At 40.3% G+C, this 20,562-nt stretch overlaps 1 protein-coding gene across 1 annotated transcript in view; it reads right to left on the bottom strand.

The window, feature by feature from the left end:
• Positions 1–50: 50 nt before the first annotated feature.
• Positions 51–20,562, bottom strand: part of Rdh10 (retinol dehydrogenase 10) — a 31,442-nt gene continuing 10,930 nt past the window's right edge. Inside the window, exons 3-6 of the mRNA XM_008848888.2 lie at positions 5,442–5,540; positions 4,239–4,384; positions 2,407–2,538; positions 51–2,322 (exon numbers count right to left, since the gene is read on the bottom strand). Coding sequence (XP_008847110.1) covers positions 2,199–2,322; positions 2,407–2,538; positions 4,239–4,384; positions 5,442–5,540 — 501 coding nt within the window. The 3' untranslated portion in view covers positions 51–2,198. The remainder of the gene's footprint in view (positions 2,323–2,406; positions 2,539–4,238; positions 4,385–5,441; positions 5,541–20,562) is intronic.

Here is a 20,562-nt window from a genome sequence, read left to right as displayed (position 1 = left end):
GCCAGAAGTAATTAAATTGGGCTGGGACACAGGAATGAAAGACAAAAAAGTTAAATGAATTAGGTTTATTGAACTTGGAGATGGACCACTTTATAAGGGCAAAAACAACAATAACAACAACCAAAAACCCAAAAAACAAAAATAGAAATAGATTATTTCAACACATGAAGACAAAATTAAAAGTGAAGAAGAGCTTTCTTGGCTTTAAGGTGGGTATCTGGGCCATTAAATTGGATTTCTCTGGGATGTTTTTTGTGTGCTCCAGGCTAGCTGGGAAGAGATCTGGATATCCTGAACACAGCTGTCCCAACTCCACAGTCATGACAATATCTCAAAGCACTTATTTAAATCCACAATTGAAAATTAAGTGGCAGCCTATGTCTCCACTGTTACAATGCCCTCAAGGTGTGGTTATAAAGAGAAGTTCAAACACACAATGAAGCTCTTCCTTAAGACCAGCATTGAGAGTATCAGCTGTGAGCCAGGATCTTTCCTGAATGTGGGATCCTTGAACAGCAGCACAGCCAAATAACACAAGCAATGTGACTCTTTCTGCTTCCCCATTGTAAGCAAGCTCTTTGATTCTCTTTTAGATTTATTTGTATTCATGTGTGCATGTGTATGGATACCCTTAGAAGGCAGAAGGCAGCACTGGATCCCTTGCAGCCATATAGGTGGTTGTGAGTCACCTCATGTGGGTGCTAGGACTTGAACTCTGGCTCTCTGGAAAAGCAGAAAATGCTCTTAACCACTGGGCCATCTTTCCAGCCCTATAAGCAAGCTCTTAATGAACTACCTACTGTAGGCAGATGTTAACACTGGAGACTGGAGTACAAGGTACCACACCCATGCTTTTTATTTGTTCCCAAATGGTATTCCATTCAAACATTTTTCTTTGACTAAATCAAGATAGGGCATGGGGAGAAACAAAAGCAACCCACAATAATTTTCCTCACAATGTTGTTGTCAACTAACAATCACACAGTTATGTAAGTTAATCCTTTAAGTTTAATTAATCAATCCTTTATAAAACTTCCCAATTAGTAAAAGTTGGCTTATTTTAATAGCATTAAACATTGGTCACTATTTAAACAAGACATTCTAAAAAAAAAAGGCAATCACATAATAGTTCATAGTAATTTACAAGTGGATGGTGCACATTTAGATACAGAGGTAGAAATTCACTTTTACAATGTTTCACTAATACACATATACCAAATTCAAGGCACAAAATAGTTTGCTTTACAAAAAAATACTGTAAAAATGTCATTTGCTGTTCTACAATGTGAATAATCTTTCAAAGGAATCTTTACCCTTTCCACACATACTCTATACTGTAAAATTTGTCCCTGTCACTAATCAGAGTTGGCACAAATATGGGGACTTTTTAATGCAGAAATTCCCATTCTCAGAAACTGTTCCTTTGCAGAGCTGCTATGCTTTCTAGATGACAGTCCACCCATGAACATGAATGCAGCAGCTCCCCAAGGAAAGGACACTTTCTATATGCAGCAAAATCCATGGTAGAAAACATAATTGTTTGGGTCATCAGGTCTCTAGACACTTAGCCAAGTATTTCATAGATTAAATTTAGAAACCAACTAATATTTTAGTCATTGCAAGTTTAAAAAAGAGCTGATGGCCTTCACTGTGCTATTCAGCACTGACTCAAACTGATGGAGGTTGAAAACTTCCTCTTTAAAAGAGCTAAAAACATGGAGATCATGAACAAGCCACCCAGGATCGCAGAAGGGAACCCAGAACACAACAAAATACAGCACTCTGAGTCCTTGAAGGTGTAAGGATGTCAGTTAGTCAGACTCATGACAAGAATGAATGAACTCTGTGGGAATTCAGAAAAATCATACACATGAAACATACTGCAATTAACATTTCTAGACTTTCTGTTCATTAAAGAAATAATGATAGCCCAAAGATGTTACATAGTGCTTGTGTAAGGTTTGGACTCGGTTTTAGGGTTCTGTCTAAAAAGATCCCGTTGGCAACAACCTAAGCTCACACTTCCCAAGTATTCTAGGTCAGTTAATTTATGCTTTATTATTATTTTTTTAAAAAAGTTGATTAGAAAAAAAAGTCAACATGGGGTTAGAATCCAGAGAATGTCAGTACTGCTAATGTGCGCGGACTGAACCATCCTGTTTGTCTTCTGATAGAAATGGCACTCCATACAAAGACTCTTAGATTCCATTTTTCGCTTCATTATTGTTTGTGGCCTGCTTTCTTTGAGCAATAAAGGGATACATACACTTGTCCGCTCCGAGGAACCGATACATGCACACAACTGCTTCAAAAGGAAGGATGCTGGAAAGGAAAGGCACAATTAGGAAATGGCAAGGCTTGTGCTCATTCAGGTCTGGGGCAGGCAGGGCAGGGGCCCTCCATTACCTCTTCATGAAGGTCACGATGTACATGAGGCGGGGGGTGCAGATCATGGGCTGGTCAGTGAGTATGGCCCTCATAGCCTGCTTCACGCAGTAATCAGGCTTCAGAGGGGGCAAAAAGGACTCAATCTCCTTCCTGAAAATTAAATGTTCAAAAAATGAAATTAAGAATCAGCACAAGAAGAAGACGGACACGTCAAGAACACCAAGATATTATCTGAGGGACAAGATTTGGGGTACATTTTTTTCTCTTGTTTTCTCCATTTTTGTCTTTTTGAGACAGGGTCTTCCTGTAACCCCAGCTAGCCTGGAGCTCCCTATGGAGACCAGGCTGGCCTCAGTCTCACAGAGATCTGTCTGATTGCACTTCTTAAGTGCTGGGATTAAAGGCATGTGCCATCACATCTGCCACATTTTGTTTCTTTTATGGTGGTTTCTTTTTTAGACACCAAATTTTCCTAGATAAACGCATTTTATTTGATCATCTAGTAAATAAATTAGGAGAAAATAAGCAAAATTGGATGACTTTACTGTAAAATGGGGAAATTACGGTTGTTGAGATGTCTTACAAGATACATTCAAATTATTCTATTTTCTTTGAATAGAAAAAGGAAGTACTTGTCAACACAAACACTAAACTTCAACAAGAGAATCAGCTTTTATTAGATGTGGCTAAAATAAGTGTGTGTAGACATGGACATAACCTTTTCTAGTGAAGTAACTGTCAGCACTACACTTTTAAACACTGGCTGGGGACAGCTAAGGTATATGCCCAGGAGTATCTGAAGCACAGACTCCTACCTTCGTGTTAATTTATGAAGTTACATGTTAAATATACAACAATGCCACTTCTTTTTATTCTTTGTTGTAGCAGCACAGCTTTGGAACCCTGTATGTGCCACTGTACCAAACAGCAAATGGAGCTCGTGAGGACCTTGGCAACTGGTTCCTATGCTAAACCAAGCTAACAATGGCACAGGCACACAGGCTGGTGGTACACACAAAAGCAAGAGGGAAAGCTAGAGTTCTGATTTGTTTTCTCTCTCTTTTTTCTTTCCTTTTGGTGCTGAGGATCAAATCCAGGGTCTGGCACATGCTAACCACATGCTCCAACACTGAGCCACATCTCTAGGCCCTAGAGTTAATTTCTCAGTCCAGTCATGGTGCCAGCTGCAGGCTGGAATGACTCAAAGTACCCTCCACCTACTCTATCACTCGTCTAGCTCAGTATGTGTAAAGAACAGCCCCTAACCAACAGGTAACTAGCTGGACCATTGTCCTTTGCCTTGCAAATTCACCCAAGCCAGCATGTCTTCACAAGCATCCTCCTGCTGTGTTTACTCTGCTGAGCTGCATTAGGTCAAACCTGATGTTTACATTTTCACATGACTCCTTCCTAAGTGTGTGTGGATATTTCATTTCATTTCATTTTCAGTAAATCTAAATGGTTCTCATCCCATTAGGATGAATCTAGCTATATACACTTGCTGAAAAAAAAAAAAAGAAGCTTCCAAATCTGGAGTCTGATAGTCAGTCTTTAGTAGATGAAAGACATGCTAGTCCTCTTTGACAGTGACATTGCTTCATTTCCAAATTAAAATCACATTAAGGACTTTTCTTTTGGCCTGGAACTTACTATGTAGACCAGCCTGGTTTCAAACTTGCATCAATCTTCCTGTCTCTCCCAGGAAGTACTGTGGGATCACAGATGTGCGGCTCCATACTCAGCTAAGGTTTACTGTCAGGTGACAGTTAAAGTACAAGGCTGACTCTTTGAAGACCAATTCTATACATCCTCCTAATGTTGTATCAATAATAAGACAGGTTTCCACTGACCTGATTCGGCAGCCTCTAAACATGCCTGTATCTACAAGGTAAGGGCAAACCAAGGTTGTTTTAATTCCATCCTTTTCAGCAGCCTTTAGTTCATGGCTCAGAGATTCATGAAAACCTACAACTCCAAATTTACTGGCACAGTAATCCTGAGTTAGAGGAAAGAGAACAGAAATGTTAAGTATATGCCCAAGTCCCCAACCAACCTGAAGCTCCCTTGGTCCTGCTTAGTTAGATGTTTGTTACAAAAGGTTATAGGGAACCAAGCAAAGAAAAGGGAGCTGTTTTAAGAGACATATATCTGATGTGGTTCAGTGCAGAAATAATATTTTCAAAGCAACTACAAAAACAGATGAACACTTTTTGCCACATCAACTAAATATCATATTACTTCGGGGGAAGTCACCACAAAGGAGTCTATGAAAGCTAACAGGCTGGAGTGAACAGTGCAGAGAGCTTCCCTTTGAAGTGCCTGGAAAATTTACAAATGGGCTCTTGTTTAGTGAAGGAGACCGAAAAACCTGTTTGTTTAAATTAATGCAAGAAGAACAAAGACAAGTCTAGCTTAGGCTATAAGTTATTATGATCTGACATTCAAATGAAAATAACCACCACATCTTGTGAACTTGAACTAGAACTTAAGGGTATATGATACAGAAACATTTACATATTTGCATGGAGTGATGTTTTCAATTTTCTAGGCATCTGTAGGACAAATAGTGCAGAACAATGTATGTACAGATGCTTTCTAATTTCAACAGGGCTTGATGAAGCCCAGATCTACAGAATTACAGAGCACCTGCCACTGGCCAGAAGCACTTCATCTGATGAGCTAGCAGCTGAGCTAGCAGCAGGCAGTGTACTTGTGGCTCGTTGGCCAAAACAGAAAGTGACTCTCTGGCCTCAATATCTGCTTCTCTTGGCACTGCCATGTCACTTTGTGGGCCCATTCTTGACTCTGTGCCTTCCACCACCAAGCAAGACTGCTAATGAAAATGGGTACCCTGAGGACTGGTCCATCTACTTCTATGCTACTGATAATTTGTTGAACTGGCAATGGTAATTTTAGGGTAGAAAGGGGAGCTTTCTTCTCCACATCTGGTCTTGTTGGCAGCCTTTAGGAAGGTGTGGTAACAAGTCCTCTTGTGATATGTTCATTGCAAGATGAACTGAGTCGACAAAGGAAACACTTTACATCTGACAAACCTCAACTCCAGCAGTGCTGAACAAGCCCAGGGAACTTGCAACTGTCACAATATGGCCATGATTAATCTCCAGCATTGTCGGAAGAAAGGCCTTAGTGGTCTGAAAGAAAAGTAAGATGCAAGCTTTAGAACTGACATTCCACATTTCCTCTAAAACCCAGGATCACAGAGCAAACTCTGAGCCGTACAAAATCACATTTCCCATTCATTTAGAAATACCTTATGTTTATCAAAAAGAGAAGCTCCTTTAAGTATCTAGTTAACTTAGTACCGTATCATCGGCATGGCAAGCCTATTATAAGCCGTGACCAACAAGGCTGTAACACAAGAGCTTTGGGGGATGATGATCAGAGATGAAAAGAAAGTCATTAGTAGAAGGCTCTTTATCACCTTTCAAGCGCTAGTGATCTGCTAATCAGGACCACTCCTGGGTCAGGGGCCTTTTTATGCTCATGACACTTCTGTGCAGCCGTGTCCTGGTCTGTGAGGGATGCCAGCTTATCCACCAGCAGGTGCCTCAGATTGACATTTTTCTTATGGCCACATGTCCATAGAGAGCCGTGAATGAAGATCCATTCTAGCCCTCTGCTGCCGCACCCAAGGTGACATCAAAGTAGACTACCAAAGTAGAGGTGAGGTATTTTAGGAGCTAGAAACCATTAAAGCACAGGACCATTTTAATGAGAAAACATACCACAATGTGAATGCTGCACTGCTGGAAACGTGTAGCATTCTGAAGGCTCGCACTCCATTGTAGGGTGCCTGGAGAGCCTCTCCCACAAAGGCAGAAGCCCAACCACTCAGGATGGCAGGCTACAGGGTAGGTTCATGGGCAAAATCAGAGGAGGCACTGACTTCTACACTAAACTCCCTTTCCCCTCCCAACTCCTGTCTTCAAAATACAAGGCTGTATTTAAACACCAACCAAAAAATCCTTCAAATTGCTTAAGATGATCTATTAGCTAGTCTACTAGGCTCCCAACAGTTTTATAACCTGCTTCTTAAAAGAAAGCAGCAAAGAGCAATCTGTCTACTGTTGAGTTATGGTCTATTGCCAGCACTGCTCCCTGTGATTTATGAAGTTAAAAAACAAAACACTACACAGCAGACTTGAAGAAAAGTTGCATTCCTTCTTAGATGTTTCCTGGCTAAGGTATCACAGAGTCTAAGCATGAATTTCTAGTGTGTTAGGATAACTTTTGTGCACACAAGATCAAAAACAGTGATCCCATTAATTCTGAAGTTTTCCACACTCCAATTCATGGAAGCCAGATGAATCTTTGTCAAGTGTCTCAGTGTCTTCCCCAGTCTGTCTGGGGTCATCACATAGCACCCTATCCCCCAACTCACATCCCACCTGTCTGGATCTCCTTGCTGGAACCTGTGCCATGCTTATTCTCATCTCCCCTCATTCCTGTTTTGTATAACCCAAATGAGGATATTATTATGCATTTCTATAGTTGATTTTTAAAATTTATTTTTATTATGTGTATGCATGTTTTGCCTGCATGTATTTAAGTGTGCTCTTGTCATTCAATGCCCATGGAGGTCAGTTCCCTTGGAACTGGAATTACAGACGGTTTTTAGCTGCCATATAGGTGCTGGGAACCAAACCAGGTCCTCTGCAAGAGCAATCAGTGCTCTTAACTGCTGAGCCATCTCTCCAGCCCCTTTTATAGTTTTTAAGTGATTTTGAACTGTTTTATTAATTACATCACTGGAATCTCTATTAATTTGGTCTTACTAATTTATTTTTTAATTTTTAAAAATGCCAGAAGTGTTTCTCTATAGAGCTTGAATCCCAATCTTAGCAGAGACTCCATAGGCAACAGGAAAGCTTGTGGCATTAAAATATTCATTTACACCGTGCAACTTCCAGCAGTGGTCTCACTTCTGGGCAAGCTTACAAACCATACAAGGTTGGAAGCATAATTTACACGGGTGTAAGACTCAAGTAAGAGAAAGGAAAAGGAAAAAGAGAGAAAATCTCTGGGAACTAAGAGCTCTTACATCTGGAAGGCTGGAAGAACCTAGACTTTGAAATAGTGTCTTGATTTCACTGTTTTTATTTTTTATTTTTTATTTTTAAAACTAAAGCTACACAGCTTATGGATTAAATAAAATAAATTTCTAAATTAAAAAAATCCAGTACTTCTTTAATAAAGGTACTTTGGCCTTTCGTGGGTGGTATTGGGGATTAGACCTAGAGCCTCATGTAGTAAGCACAACACTGAAGTACAGCCCTGGGTCAGGCTGTCTAGTATTATTCTAGACCAGTTTAACTTTATCTACATTTCTTGAAGATGTATAGTCCACACCATTCACTTTAACATATCATTATATATTTTACACAGGGTTTTTATTTTTTTATACCTATTTGTCTAGATATCTCAGACAAGCTGGGAGACACAATCAATCTTTCAAATACTGGGACAGAATCGCTCCACTGTGACAGGGGCTGCAGAGGAAAGCCTGTAGGCTCTTGAAGTGCATGGGCCCAACACATCAGTGCTGTCAGAAACACCAGTGTTTCAAGTCCATTGTGTTTCTTTGTAGCAAACAGTAACAGGGCAATTATGCCATTAGTTATTATTTTGGTCCATCTGATACCCAAAAAGAATTGGTATTTCACGTCATTTATAGGCTCAGTTTCAGGCTACAGAACTTACTTGCAGTTATTATAACACAGAACTGAAATAAAGCCATTTTCAAAGGAGCATACATATTCCAAACTAAACTAACCTTAAGTAATCAAGTCTGTAAGAGTCTCTACATCGTCTAAGTATCTAGTTAAGATTAATGTTTGTAGAGTACTTAAAAAGTATAAAGCTTATTAGCTTTGCTCATTTAAAAATTTTTGCGTGTTTGGGGCTGGAGAGATGGCTCAGTGATTAAGAGCACTGGCTGCTCTTGCAGAGGACCTGGGTTCAATTCCCAGAACCCACATGGCAGCTAACAACTGCCCCTAACTCCAATTCCAGGGGATCCAAAGTCCTCTTCTGACCTCCACGGGCATTGCACGACACAGGTGCACTTACATACACACAGGCAATACACTCATATATGCAAAATAAAAATAATATTTAAAAAAATTTTTAAGTGTAAGCAAACATTTTGTGTGTCCATGTGTATGTGTGGGTACACAGCACATGGGTGTGTGTGTGTAAGCCAATGGTCAACATTGGGTGTCTTCCTCTACTTCTCCATCTTAATTTTTAAAATATATTATTTAAAAAAAATTTATGTGTATGGGTGTATAGCCTTCCTATGTGTACATGCACATGTGTTGTGCAATGCCCGAGGAGGTCAGAAGAGGGCATGAGATCCCCTGGAACTGGAGTTACAGACCATTGGGTGCTGGAAATTGAACCTGGGTCCTCTGTAAGAGTGAATGCTCTTAACCACTGAGTCATCTCTCCAGCCCTCCACCTTATTTTTTTGAGACAGGATTTCTCAATGAACCCAGAGCTTACCGATTGGCTAGATCCATCCAGGGATCCATCTGTCTTTACCTCTAGAATCAGACATACGCCCCCATGTCTGGCTTCTGTTGTGGGTGCTGGGGATCTGTACTCAGGTCATGCTTATGCAGCATGCACTTTACCAACTGATCCATCTCCCTAGCTCCTAGAAAATTTATTCTTAATGTTCATCAGAGACCATTTCTAAAGATGTACGATGGGGTTATGTCCCCATATGTTGCAAATGTCATTAATTTAATATGCCAAATCTACTGAATAGTGCTGCTTATCCTGACCCATCTCAAATGTGTTCTACAGAAAGGCACTGAGAGTTGATTGATCATATTACCTAATACTAGGTTGGGGAGAGATCAAAACTGAAAGTATGCTTCTTACTGAATGTATTGAGATTTTTAAACTACAGTCAAAAGATCTTAAGCCAAACTATTCTATATTAGGGAACTGTGTATATTGTGGCTTAGTGTTGAAAGACAGGGACACATTTAGTACCCTTTTATCTTTTTATTTCAAAAGTTCTTTATATAGGTAAGTATAAGGACTTTATATTAAATCCTAAGAAATTAAATATAATCTAAAACACCAGTAAGAACTTGGCTATCTGACAAATTTGAAGTATTGGCCTGCTTGCTTATCTGGCCAGTGTCAGACAGCTGGCTCACTGAAAACTCAAAAGACCAGAGTAGGTAAGATTCTAATGAGTACTTGGATGATTTATGGTCCTGTCTACAGTGTCCCAGATTCATGGTTCTGTCTACAGGTGTTAGACAACCAACCTAGATCCCCAGTACAAAACAAAGGCAGTTGATAGAAGATTAACAAGTTCACAACTATGTTTCAACTTCAATTCCTTGCGAAGTTTGAAACTGACTAATGTCCCTTCCTCCTTGGAATGAGTCTGGTGGTATTAAAATGTGCATTTGACAAGTAATTTTTGAACATCTATTATGCGAAGATACTATGCCATGTTCTGGCTAAGCAGTAATGAGTGAAGCAGGAGCTGGTCCCACTCCTATCTGTAAGCAGAATTTATATACTCACCTGTATATTAGCTGTAAACCAGCTCTAGTTTACCTTTCACATCAGCAGGGTGCTGTGCTACATATCCTGAAAACACAATGCAATTTGGGTCTAATTTTGCTCTGGTGTCCTCCACCCCACCCCACCCCACCCCACCTGCAAAGCTGTTGAGAAGAGAATTAAAGCTACTAGCTTTGTTGGGGGCGGAGGATACAAATAGAAATAAAAGAATACAAACGTGGCTGAATAACTAAGGTCTTTATGTGTACATTACAAACACACTGTTCCCCAAAGTTTTTCAAGTGGCTAGTAACATGACAGGAAAGACTTTGTTTTATTCAGATATGAAGCTTTCTTTAGAGAGAGTGGGTCTATGCTCAGTTTAAAACAGGATTTCTTTGTCTAATCAAGAATAAACCTGGCCCACTGCACAAAGGAAATCAAATGCCTTTGTTTATTTTACCTTTTAAGGCACAGGCTCATACTCTTAATTTAGGAAGTTTCCAACCATAGGTGATGCTACAATTACTACACCAACTCCTGACAATACCTATGACAACCATGCTATTGAAGAAACCAAGAGGTAAAGGTGAAACCAGCTAAAGTCACACTATCAGCTTGCAGGTTTCCAGCATTTACCTCAAACCCTCACTGATCCCTACTCTGCACTAAGTAGAGGCAAGCCTGGGATAAGAGCACCCACACCAGGATTGCTAGGTATCCCTGAAGCCTATGCTCCTGGCCTCTGCTGCAGCCTAGTACGTGTGACTGCACACTGGAGCTGTTAATCATTTCCTTGCTCCCTGAATGCATGTGGGCAATTATAGTATGCCATAAGCAAACTCTTACCTCAGCTCCGAGTCCCGTATTAAATAAACTTTGATCAACACTTTATTACTTTGTGAGAAAGATACTGTAAATGGGTGACTAGAAAGCACTGCATTTTTAGGAATTTTCCAAAGTAACCTGAATAGTTTTCCTTTCTAATTACTCTTGCCCTCAACAGTCTGGTAGATGACATCTGAGATAGCACAGCATATTCTGTCCTTGACACAGCTTGACAGCACAAAGAAATCTGGCACTTTGCAATGAATTATTAATGTGCACAAATATTGTAGCATGTATGAGGTGGGGACCAGCAAAAGGTGAAGTGCCAGTTACCATGACACCAGTCAGTTCACGCTAAGGTTCATGATCTTTAACTTTGTCTCAAAGAGTCGTTAGAAGAACATACAGGGCAAATCTGAAACACACGTCTAAGTGACTAAGGCACAAATTTGAGTGTGTGTTGTATGTGGGATCTGAAAGGGGCAACTTGGATGAGTCACTGGTCAACAAGCCTGCTGTGTTAATCAACTACAGGGATGGATAGTGTAGATGAGCAGCTAGTAAGCAGTCATGGTGGCTCTCAGGCAGCGGGGTCAGATTTGTTAGCTGCCTGATGCCCACAGTAGTTGGTAAGCTTTTCTAGATCCTGACCACTATGTCTGACTTGCTATGTCTTCTTGTCATGTGTAAAAAACAGAAAAGAAAACAGAGTGCTTCACCAGAAAAAGCTGAGTGACTTGATGGGCGGAGGCTCACAATGCCAATAACTCTTATTTGAATCAAAGGGTTCAGCATATTTAGAGTTGGAGGGTTTGTTCTCATTTGTAGAAATGAAAACTCTTAATAACTGACTCAGGTTGTGCAGTGTGAAGACAGAACTTTACTTATGATTAATTTTATCGTAAGACTCCAACACTACAGTCTGCCAGCATCTAAGAGGGATGGTAATGAGATTAAAACAGAAAAAGAAAAAATGAAAGAGAAAAAGAAAGGATATTTGAATAAACATTGACATTCCTGAAAGAACTGCCTAACAGGTTAATATCTGCACAAATCTTTAGGGTTCCTCTTCAAAGCACCGGGCACTCAGGAAGATAATTGTAAAGGTCACATCTACAATATGAGCAAGGCCTTCCTAAACAGAAATGCAAGTGGCTGCAAAGGGACACGGCATGTCATAGCTTGAGAAATCTTTGAAAGTTAGGTTTACGCCAAATTAACTCCCAACAGCCCCAACATCCAGATTACTCTTGGTGTTCTTAATGACACACTGGGCAGCATGAAGCCTGCAGCTGTGGTGTCAGGATAGATTAGGTTCAACAGAAGAGACTCTAAAAAAATGTGGGACCTGGCAAAGGCTGACTTCTGAAATTTTGAGAGGCACTGCATCTTGGAGGTGCAGGCGAAACACCCAGAATTCACTTTCTACATTTGTAAGCTATCCCAGGTTCACACACAGTAAGGGATTAATTTAACTAATTAATTTCTCTCACAAGGAAAAGGCTTCATATTATATTATTTGTGCATTTGCAAGACCATTCTGTGAGCAATTTCAAAAAAGACATCTTTTAAAAAAATTGTTCTGAAGTATTTGCCTCTTGAGCATTCAAAAAAGAGTAGAAATTCATTTCCAATCTGGATCATAAATTATATTAGACTGGGAAATGAACTAAGAAGTCAACATACATAAAGGTTTTCAGGTCTCCAAATGACAGCATTATATGCAACTTGAGGGGGTAGAAGAAGAAAGAAGAGGAGGAAGAGAGGAGGAAGAGGAGGAGGAGGAAGAGGAGAAAGAGGAAGAGGAGGAATACTATCAAGAATCTACTGAGCAAAGACTATGTACACAGAAATGCTTATGTATTTCCTTGTGTTTGTATTCTGTTTGCTACCAGAGTAACTTAGGTATCAGGATCACAAAGAAATATTCTCCTGTTTATTTAGAAGGCCACTATGGCATCTCTCTAAGGCATCAGTCACTGCTCCTGGAAAACTAAGATTCAATAGGGCAAACTTTTTTATACATGTGTTTGTGGGGATGCACATGCATATGTACATGTACATGTGTGGGTTGGAGAAACCTCAAGTGTCCTTCCTCAGGAGCCACCAACCTTGTTTTTTGAGACAGGGCCTCTCATTGGGACCTGGGACTCAGTGGTTAGGTTAGACTGGCTGGCCAGGAAGCTCCAGAGATCCACCTGTCTGGGATCCACCTTCCCTGTGCTAGGATTACAAGTGTCAGTGCTGGGGATCAAACTTGGGCCCTCAAGCACTTTACCAATAAGCCATCTCCCCAGTCCCTGGTGAAAACTTCTGAAGATAACAGAAAAACAGTGAAGTGTGTTATGAAGATTAATAGATAAATCACTAATATGCACACAGAATACAAATGGTGACACCCTATGTAACAGGAATAAATACTCTAAATTTTACAGATTTAAAGGCATGTGTTTACTATTAATAAGTACAATGATGAAACTTTAGAGCTTTTACTTTGGCCAGAGGCAATTGCTATTTGATAAACACAATCTTTACTACAAAATTATCTTTAGTTGAGAGATAACGTGTATTTTCTAGCAATGTACTGCCTTTATTTTTGATAAAGCTGACAGAGGGATTTGTGATGCTCATGTAGCTGCATGATAGCCTGCGCTCCTTATCCCATTTGGGTACATTTGCAGTCAGAAAGGTCTTCTGACTAATTATGCAACAGAGCCCCAAGGCACTGGGACCTGAACGACTCTCCCAGCCTTAACACAATGTACATCTTCATTTCCATCAGATTGAGACAAAACATTTGCTTTAGGTACAGAAGAGAGACTAAAGAATATATCATAGGTGACATATTTGTACCAATGTTGCATTTACATTCCTTTAAAACACTTACTATTGTAAGGCTATGGAGACTGGTTTAACATTTGAACAGCACTGGCAGTTAATACTTAACACACATGCACAAGAACACTCCTACAGTTGCCCTGCAACCAAGAAGCTAATAAAAGAGTTCGGCTTTTCAAATGAACACCTAGATGATGACACCATTAGTTATTCAGCAAAAATAAATGCTTCATTAACTTGTCTTCCCACTGTTAAAGGACGGGATGAATCTACCCCAAGGCAGCAACTCAGATACCAACATTCCCTTAGAGTTTAAGGCTTGCTATGCAGAAATATCAGAAATGAAGTGACTTCAAACTCAATCTGCCAGCAGAGTGCATTGGTCTTTGGAATCTAGAAACCCTCAAGTCCTGACTGCCAGTTTCTTAGCCTTCTGCTCTGTATCCGGATAGAACTAATTTGTGAGACAAAAAGAGATGTCTTAGGGTTTTAGTCCAAAAATGTCACAATTTATGATTTAGATCAAGAATTCTTTAATTCATTCTTCAGTTCCTACCCAAACAGGTCTTCACACTGAGGCATTCCTTGCCTAAGCCTCTTGTAAATGACTCAACAAGGAATTGAGTCCATTGCTCCAGCTGCCAGCATCTGGTGACCAGTAAAGCACTAACTCATTAAATATTTATATGTTGTTGTGGTTCTACCTTTTCACATAATATAACTTGCATTCATACCTCTTATTAAAATTACAAATTCTGTGTGAGAAATGGTTGCTTTCTGTTTTACTTGAGGCTGTGGCTGCTTTATGTGTTAAAAGAAACCATGAACACAGGTTTTGAAGTGCTAGTTCCCCTGCTCCCCTCCCTCACACGGGTCCCTAGATGATCAAAGGAGAAGTTGAAGAGCTCCCTTGGGCTCAGACCCCCTCGCCCTATTTAATAACTCTTTATGAAATAATGAAAATAACCCACAAAATTGCAGCCAAGTCACCTGCCAAGTGGCAGACTGTCCTTAATCCCTTTGTTTTGCCTCACACTTGTATCCCTTCCCAGAAACCAAAGGGCAGATGCTATGGTTCTGCTCCAGTGACCAGGAACCACATCCGTGAGGCACAAGTACATGCATGACAGCTTAGCCACTGCTCAGGCCACTGCAAGTGACAGGATACCTTTGCCCCTATTGCGGTGGCACAGCCCAGCAAAGCCCCATGATCATCAGCCTCTGTAATTCACAAGTGCAAATAGTTCAAATTCTTCCCTGCTTCCTAGCTTGCTTAATGCAAGTCTTTAAAAGAATTAAATTCTTTACCTAATGAAAGATAATATAACAAAGCAATTACTCCTGAAACTTTATTCTTAAACAGGTACCATAATACCTTAGGAGTCAATATATAAGAGGGCCTATGGTGTCTATATTGAGTTAGGTGTTATGGAAAAAACAAAAATAAATACTGTGACTTTCTTAAAGAACTTTAATCCCAGCACTCGGTAAGCAATACCAAATGGAACTCTGTTAGTTCAAGGCCAGGCTGGTCTCCTTAGTGAGTTCCAGGGCAGCTGGGGCTACTAGTGAGAACCTGTTTCAAACAAACAAACAAACAAACAAACAAATAAACAAACAAACTTTAAAGATTATAGAAGCCGCTTTTGCTATAAATCAAAGGCTCTCAGATCTTGTACATTAGAACCACCTGGGAAATTTTTTTCCTGGTGTCCAGGCCTTATGTCACCAGCTATCCCAGAATTCCCAAGGAAGAGAACCAGGCATTGGGTGTGGGGTGTGGGGTGTGTTGGGGCACATTCCGTGGGCGATTACAGTAAGAAGCAGTTTGGGTTCTGGTGCTATAGAACAAAGCTTCTCAGGACCACTGCATTTCCTGCAGTTAAGTTTAGTGGTGTTGGGGACTGTCCTGGGCACTGCCAGATGCTGAGGCAGCATCTCTTGCCTCTCTTCATTAGACGCCAGTAGCAGCTGGACCAAGCTGATGGGAGAAATGTCCTGTGAGGGTAGTCCCGCCTTCTAAAAGCCATTCTATAAGGAGCATGGCGATTAGCAAGGCAAGTTCCATCTACTACAGGGATGATTTCTTCCTAAGTTCTAATTTTCATATGGTAATGACAGTTTTCTAGGTTAGGAATACACTGAGTTGAAAAAAAAAATACACACTTGTGTTCAGTGCCCCATCACTTTTAGTTTTGAAAGTTTTACATTATCACTTTACTACTAAGAAATCTCTTTAAGGACAATGATGCTGATGATACAGCCGGGCACACAAGAACAGTATTAGAGGATTTTTATTTTTTGTGGTGCTAGAGTTCAATTCCAGGGTTTCAAGCATGCTAGGTAAGTGCTTTGCTACTGAGCCATGCCCCTCACCCAAGAACAACATTAAAAAGTAAGAAAAGGCAGCGGTAATCAACCTACTCACAATCTGGCTAACTTCCTTCAAATGCTATTACTAAATTGTGAAAACTAAGAAGACATTCTTTTAATTGTAGCAAGTATATGTGAGATACCCCTCTGGTTATTCAACAATGCTGAGTGAACACAGAGTTATCAGGCCCTGAGTTGGGAGCTGGGGGTCACACAGTAGCACAGGTGAAGTCCCTGCCTTCAAGCAAATCATGTTAGAAGTCATTTTAGTTTTAGGCAGGAAGAACAAGGCTCTTCCATTTCTGCCACAAAGCTTACAGTAGTGGGCGCAGGGAGTCGGAGAAACAAGGGAGCAAGGGTGCCCTGAACTTGTCCTTTTAGACACTAGATTTGCATGTGAATTTAAATAAATCAATATAGCTAGGTGGCATGTATCTGGAATTTCAGTACTCCAAAGACTGAGGCAGATTCTCAGTTCCAGGCTAACCTAGGTTACAATAGCAAGACTTTGTCTCAAAAAGAAATAAGCACATAAATAAACCTTGGGCTGTGGAAATGGCTTAGTAGATAAAGTGCTTGCTGTGTGTAAGGACTCTGGTTTGAATCACCAGAACCTATGTAAAGCTGGGTCCAGTACTGCACACCTGTAATCCTAGTGCTCCTATGGCAAGATGGAAGATGGGGACTGGAGAATCCTGGAAGCTTAAAGGCCAGCTAGCCTGGCATATGCAGTGGTGAACGACAAAGAGATGGTGGGTAGGACGGACTCCTGAAGTTTTCCTCTGACCTCCACATGCACACTGGGATGCTATGGAATGTGCACTTCTGTGCTCATACACACACACACACACACACACACACACACACACACACACACACACAAACGGCGCACAGGCACTCAGTCTAGAGTGTATGACAACACATTTGCCTAGTCTATAAGACTCCTAGTCTAAAAGGCTAGTTAGTTTAGGAAAAAGGGTGGGGGGGTTTGAGAAAGCAGAAAGGAAAAAAAATATGGAAGAGCTGTTCAAATGCTAATGAGCACAGAGAGTGCCTGGGATGGGTCAAATGCAGATTCTGCATCAGTGGTTGGGAAGAGGCCAGGACTCTGCCCTTCTAATTGGCTTCCAGGTGCTGCCATTGCTGCTGTTGTTCTGGAACACTGGCCAAGATGGAGTCAAGTGCCTGAAAATCTATTTCTCCTAGTTATCCAGCAAAGCAAGGGCACTTACTCTGTCCAGCTCTGTTCTTTCACCATTATTGGGTAAAGAGCCCCCACTGCCTTGTATGGACAAGTGACTGTGGGTGTCGGTGGGTAATTGTATGTATATTTGCCTTGAATCCATTTCCAGCACTAGCCTGCCCCCATCCCCATTAGAACAAGATCTCAAAGAGACTCGAAGAGACCCAAAAGACTTCAAACATTTTGTCCTTTATCCATAAACTCTGAAAGCTTGCCTGCCCAGTGTAGACTTGGCCCCCTCAGTGCCTCTTCCACTTTCTCTTTCCTTTAGACAACTCGACCACAGCTTGCACGCACGGATAAGCCCACAAGAAAACCTCACTTAGGAAAAGATTACCTCTGTATAAGTCCGAAGCTCGGACCACAAGCTCCAGCACATTATTAGGTGGTGAAAACTGCACAACTTTGAAAATCCGTGATTAGGACTTTAAAAGAGAAGGCTTACGGAGCAAGCTGAGCCATAAGATGCTTATGTAACAGAATAAAGATTTTTTTTTTTTACATTTTTTGAGGAGCAAAGCTAACAAAACAAACTAAACGAAACTCAGAGTTACTGAAATTCTGTACCAAGTAATTAAAGAGCTTTGCTTATCTGCCCATGTGAAAGAGTCCTTTTCATTTGTGCTCCAGTAGCAATGCTGGCAAGTAAATCAGGAAGAGAGGAAGGAAGCTGGGTGATCAAGGATTTTACTCTCCAAGACGTTGGCCTCCTCCAGTATAGACCGTGAGGAATTACAGAAAGGTATAAGAAAACCTGAAGCTGGGCTTTGGTAATAAAATTCTAGTGGGACATTGGCTCTTCAAGCTAGAATTTTACATGCATGTCTAATTTATAGAGCAAACTTTCTGGGGATATTAAGCTAGGGTTAATCAGTTATTGCTAAACTTACCATGCTAATAAAAAATCACATTAGAAGATTCTTACATGATCCCACAGGGCAAAACCCATAAGTGACTCACAGGAAAATCCACTGTACCAAAAGCTTTGAACATTTAGCTTGGGTTAACTATTTTATGCGTTCTAACTTGGAGTTCCAGGCTGAGAGTCTGGGTCCTACCACCTTCTGTCCTTGTAGAAGACCTTAGAGAAGTCCCATGATCTCTCTGGAGTTTGCTGCTTTATCTGTAAAAGTAGGAATGGCTCTACTTAATTCAAACTTGCTGCAAGGCTCAAATGAAAGATGAGTGTTTATGAAGAGGCTTTGCAAATTTAAGTGCTATATAAAAAGTACAGTAAGTAGACAGAAGGCTTATTAAGTATATATTTGCAAACTATTTTGGTTGTAAGTGCTATTTTTGACTAGGTTGTTTTTTGTTTCTTTCTTTAACGTCCTGCTGTTCTTGGTTCTTACTGTGTCTAGCTGCCCATCCTCTGCCCTCTTCATAGACCATACTCTGGGTTAAAACCCAGTATGTAACCACCAGAGGAAGCCTTTGGCACATGCTGCTTAAGCAGTTGTTTCACAAGCCTCTCCCTCTTCCAGAATCCCAGAGGATGCTGGACCGTGTTACAGTTAACACCTAATTCTTTTCTTCAGTTCTTTTGTACTAAGGTCAGAAAACAACTGTTACGTGTTAACATAACCCAAAATACTTGAAGAGTCAATGAAATGTAAAAATACTTCAAGTCAGTATAGAAGTATTTTAGATAATCAATTACACTGTTTACCTTTATGTTTCTTTCCCAAGAGATTGTACATGTGTTGCATCTTAAAAAATTCTTGAAAATCAGTAGGGGGCGATATCTTAATTACAATTTGCAGGTGGGAAAATTTAGGTTTTGTATTTCAAGTTTCACTTGTCCTCAAAATACATGTTTATGTAACTTACACTACAAATATTTTCCCAGTTACACAGATTTGGGAAGTGTTATTTTGAGCCTCATTGCTTAGAATAACACTAAGAAACTGAACCTTGTTAATATTCAAAAATCCCAGGACTAAGGTATTTGAAGGAAAAGCAAAAAATTCACATTTTATGCACGAAGCAAAAATGCTTGTTGTTTTCCCAAACCAAAGAACCATGTTTAGCACTGCTGTCACCTTTCACACATCTTTGCGTGATCTTTGAAAGTTTCACAGACCAAGTAATGTTTTGTTTCCAAATGTGAATTCATTCTAAGTGGCTTGTCATTGTAAGGGGCTAATGTGACAGCACTCAAGGTTTCCCAGTAATTGCCCTTACTCGTTAAGCATTCTATCAGCATTTGCTGCTGTGTTGAAAGTTTCAGGATCATTACCAGGGGATATTCATTTTCTCCCCTGCTGTTCACTTAATTTTAGTTTCAGAGCATTTAGGAAAATGGGCCCTGACAGGTATGAACTTGAGATTTAAGAGAATTGACAAATAAAGCGAAAAAGAAAAAGGAATTCACGAATGGGCCACACTTGGAAAGCTTATCAATTAGATGTTATCATCCCTGAGGGTGAAAAGCCTGCCCCTTTGGAGTGGGGATAGCTAAGCCCGCAAAAACCTGGGAATCCAGGTTACTGAAACTGGTCAGCCAGGTATGCCAAGGTAAGCATGACTAAATCCTGAGGTCATGCTCTGCCAGCCTATATTTGCAAGAATGGTATCTCAACAGAGTGTTAAGTCACAACACAGGGACATTTTCCAATGCCACCTACTTACTTCACATTTTCAAAGAAAGAATCAAAGGCATCCATCCTTTGAGTTATTTTCTAATTACGCTTTCATGGAGCTCCCAGGCTGAAAGAACTTTCTAGGGCAGTGGATAGAAATTAGGAGAGCATGGTTATTTCAATAGCTAACTTACTACACTAACTTCTGAGATAAGAAATCACTAAATAAACCAAATGAGATTAACACATTTTAATCTGAGCCCAGGAATTACAGGATCAAAACACGGGACTTAACTCACTCAGTTGAGGAAAGAGGTAGCTCCCTATTTCTTAAGGATTGTTAGATTTTGTCATACTCCAAAGATTAGTGACAAAGGGCCCTTTCTCCTAGGAAAATCTAGTTAACATTTGTAGGAAATAAATTACATAAAGCCATCCTACCATGACACCCCCTAGTGGAACTCCAGCAAAGTACAGTTTGGGGGTCCAAAAACATCCTAGGTACAGGTTGTTTCCCTAATCCAAAATGCCTAGGACCAGAAAGATTTAGAATCTTTCCATATTTTTATATGCATAATGAGTTATCTTGGGGATGGGACTCAAGGCTAAACACAAAATTAATTTATGTCTCTCGTACATAAGTACTATACATAGTCCGAAGGTAATTTTATACAAGTATTTTGTACGTCTATGTTTTGATCCCATCACATAAGGTCAGATGTGGAATGTGCCATCAAATCTGTACTCAAAAGGTTAAAT

Source organism: Nannospalax galili, unplaced genomic scaffold (assembly GCF_000622305.1).
Source record: "Nannospalax galili isolate Female #2095 unplaced genomic scaffold, S.galili_v1.0 scaffold102, whole genome shotgun sequence".
NCBI lineage: Eukaryota > Metazoa > Chordata > Mammalia > Rodentia > Spalacidae > Nannospalax > Nannospalax galili.
This window is presented reverse-complemented; position numbering and strand designations above follow the sequence as displayed.